The following is a 3,665-nucleotide window of genomic DNA, read 5'->3' as shown; positions in this document are numbered from 1 at the left end:
AATGTATAATAGTTTTGTCATGGAGACAGTCATGAAAGTCTATTTAAATTTAAATTCGGATATGCACTTTGGTCTCCCCAGCATGTTAAGTTCTAAATAGGAGAGTTTTGGATGTAGGCATTTCAGAAATCTCTTGTTTATTAAAGTGAAATGCTACAAGGTTGTGTGAGAGTTAGATCTCCTTTATATATGGCCTTCATGCTAATGCGCTATGTGTGCCTAATTAATAATTACTGTCAATCCTTTTTCCCTTATCAGGAACTTGAACAACGAAGCCAAACTGAAGGGCCAGGTTAAGGGAAATCTTTTTTCTTTGGAGTTTCACCTTTGGTATATTGATGCAAAATTTTCAGAAGGATTGGAGCCTCTTTAATTTCATCGGGTTGATTTATGCTTCATCGTGTATCTTCTGCAAATCGAATGTACAAATGTTCTTTTCACCTTGTAAGGTTGAAGGTTATTCAAGTGGAGAAATATGTGAGCACTAGAGATAATGTAGCATAAACTTCATGATGTGAATTTTGAAATTTTATTGATTAGATTAGATTAGCGTCACAACTTTGGACACGCTTCAACATTCGACACTTTGACAGTTAGATTTGTTCAATCTCTTAAGACAAAAAAAAAAAGGGTGTTTTAGTGGCTAAAACACTATCAGTGTTTGTTAAATGTACATGGAAATATACATCCAAATTAATGGTTTTCACCCTATATATAATCATTCACTTTTTGTATGAATTAAATTTAATGGGTCCAGATTAATTGTTATTAGAAATATTTAGCATATCTATATTTTTCTAAATACTTTTAGATAACCTAAATTACTTCTTTTTACACATTTATATTTATTTAGAATGTTCTAAGACTTTTTTAAGACCTAGGGTCTTTCAACATTTTTCAGAGTATTTTCGAACCTTTAAGTATTTTAGAAAATCGTCTAAAATATTTTAGATCTTTTAAGTTTTAAATATATATCGTTAAGAGTAATATTCTAAAATTTACAGGTATAACAAGCTATTGATGGAGGACAGCTTCATAGTGCATAATTTGCATGCAAACATTTTCTAAATGCAATAAGGCCAAGAGTTGCACATGTTGGAATTTTCTCATAATTTCTTAATCCAAAGATTATCCATGTTAAATTATTAAGAAAGAAAATACTAGATGCTTCATAAAACATGAATCATGATCGAAAGAGTTTAGATCTTGTGGTTCTTTCGATCTTCCTCAACCAAAGTCTTCTGTATTCCTAGGCGGTTGAACTGCAACTCTTTTGATGGGGAAAGAGCAATAAAGGCGGCTTTGGTATATTGGGAACCGAAACCCTGAAGATCTATTTATATTTGAGCATGGCACCCATTAAACCCTAAAGCTCAAATAAAATAGTATCTAAAGCCCAAAAGATAATATATCTAAAATCCAAAAAGATAATTATCTAAGGAAATAATATCTGGTTTTCTTTTCATTTAATTCCAAATCAAAAGTAATAATGACTTATTCAATTAACATTTATAACAATAAATGAGATCATCATTATATAAGTCATTTAATTCAAAATAGCATAATTTGTTATTATAATTAATATATTTATTGCCCACAAACAAATTAGGAAATTAAAATAATTTCCTAACAATCTCCCACTTGAGTTATACATATATTCTTTCTTGACATAATCACATCTTATAAACTTTATGCGCGCATCTGAATGCTATTTCTCTTATTACTTTAACAATCTAGTCCGTTTCATACATTAGATATGGAACTACCGCAGCTTTTATCACATTAATATCGTGACTAAACCACGACAATCACCATCCTAATATACTTAACGATATAGATCAAATTTGGATGAGTAATATAGAAATTACATGCCAAGTATCTCATGCATGTCTATTTTCAGCTGGTCCAACTTTATTGAGATCAAACACAATGCAAATATTGCAAAATGAACATTTCATATAACATGAAATAAACCATCAACTTAGTTCTGCAGAAAAATAATTCAATATCTGTCATAGAACATATAGCATAGAATAAACTCCCACTAAACCAAGGCATCACAAATATTGACTCCCATTCGAGCAGTGTGCTCATGAAAGACTTTAGGGATCAATCCCTTGGTTAATGAGTCTGCTAGCATATACCCTGTTCCTATATGTTCTATGAAAATCTATTTTTTCTTAACCTTTCTCTTTGACAACTAAAAACTTGATGTCTGTATGCTTCGATTTTGTCAAGCTCTTATTGTTATTGGAGTATAGTATTGCTGACTTATTGTCACAAATTATCTTTAATGGCCTTTCAATGTCATCTACTATATGAAGTTCAGTGACAAAGTTTCGCAATCATATGCCATGATATCGGAATCAGGGTACCTAATGATCTCCAAATTTTCTTATCTCCGAAAATAAGCATGTAATCCTTTGTTCTCTTTAAACAACGCATTACGCGTTTTAACAGCTATCCAATGATCCATATCCGGATTGCTCAAGTATCTACCCAACACTCCCACTATAAATGATATATCGAGACGTATGTAGACTTGAGCATACATTAATCTCCCTAGTGCTGATGCATAAGGTTTATCATGCATTGATGTCCTCTCAAGATCATTTTTAGGGCATTGCTTGAGATTGAACTTGTCTCCTTTAATTACGGGTGTGTCTATTGCTCTACATCTTTTCATGGCTTATCTACTTAAAATCTTTTGATATAGTTCTTTTGTGATAATCCAAGAATACCTTGAGAGTGATCTCTTAGCATCTCGATTCCTAATACAAAAGAGGCATCACCAAGATCTTTCATTTCGAATTTGTTCGATAGAAATTTCTTAGTTTCATGCAACAAGCCTATATCGTTACTAGCAAGTAGAATGTCATCAACATATAAGACCAAAAAGATGTATTTACTCCCACTGAACTTGCAGTATACATATTTCTCTATAATATTTACCTCAAAACCATATGAGGTAATAACTTGATGAAACTTGTAATACCATTAACAGAAAGCTTGTTTGAGATCATAGATGGATTTTTCCCTTTTTCTGTTGGATCTCATTAATGGTACTTCTTGAGGTTGTTGAGCTTGCTGTATGGGTTGGGGTTGAGGAGGATTCTCATTATTTTGCCTGTACTGTAGCAGTATCTTGAGCAACAACGATATTCTCATTGTTCTTTTGTACTATAACTGGATCTACACTAGAATTCTCATTGTGCTCTTGTACTGTAACTGTATCTTGAACAATAATGGGCACAAAGACCTGATCATTGTCAGTTATAGAATCTTCATCAAAAGCAACATTCCTAGTATTTTCTCCCCCCAAACTCAACATCCTCAAGAAATCTCACATTTTCTGTTTCAAAAAATAGAACTTGATGCAGGATTATAAAACTTGTACCCACCGTGAACGCTCAGGGTAACCAACAAAGTAGCAACTAATTGTCCTTGAGTTCAATTTTCTTTCATACGGCATATAAGGTCACGCCTCAGGTGGACATCCCCAAATATGCAAATGCTTTATACTGGGCCTTTTCCCAGTCCAAATTTCATATGGAGTTTTGTTAACTGCTTTGCTTGGCACCTTATTAAGGATGTATACTGCGGTCTTTAAGGCTTCTCCCCAAAGTGATTCAGGTAAGGAAGAATGACTAATCATACTTCTCATC

The 3,665-nt window shown here is 32.8% G+C and overlaps 1 protein-coding gene across 1 annotated transcript in view; it reads left to right on the top strand.

Moving 5' to 3' along the window:
• LOC107459947 (tobamovirus multiplication protein 2B-like) overlaps window positions 1-504 on the top strand; it is a 2,918-nt gene extending 2,414 nt beyond the window's left edge. The window contains 2 exon segments of the mRNA XM_052251634.1: window positions 259-330; window positions 450-504. Coding sequence (XP_052107594.1) covers window positions 259-330; window positions 450-504 — 127 coding nt within the window.
• Window positions 505-3,665: the final 3,161 nt, after the last annotated feature.

This window comes from Arachis duranensis, chromosome 7 (assembly GCF_000817695.3).
Source record: "Arachis duranensis cultivar V14167 chromosome 7, aradu.V14167.gnm2.J7QH, whole genome shotgun sequence".
Taxonomy (NCBI): domain Eukaryota; kingdom Viridiplantae; phylum Streptophyta; class Magnoliopsida; order Fabales; family Fabaceae; genus Arachis; species Arachis duranensis.
The sequence above is the reverse complement of the archived record's forward strand: the minus strand, read 5'-3'. Positions and strand labels throughout refer to the sequence as shown.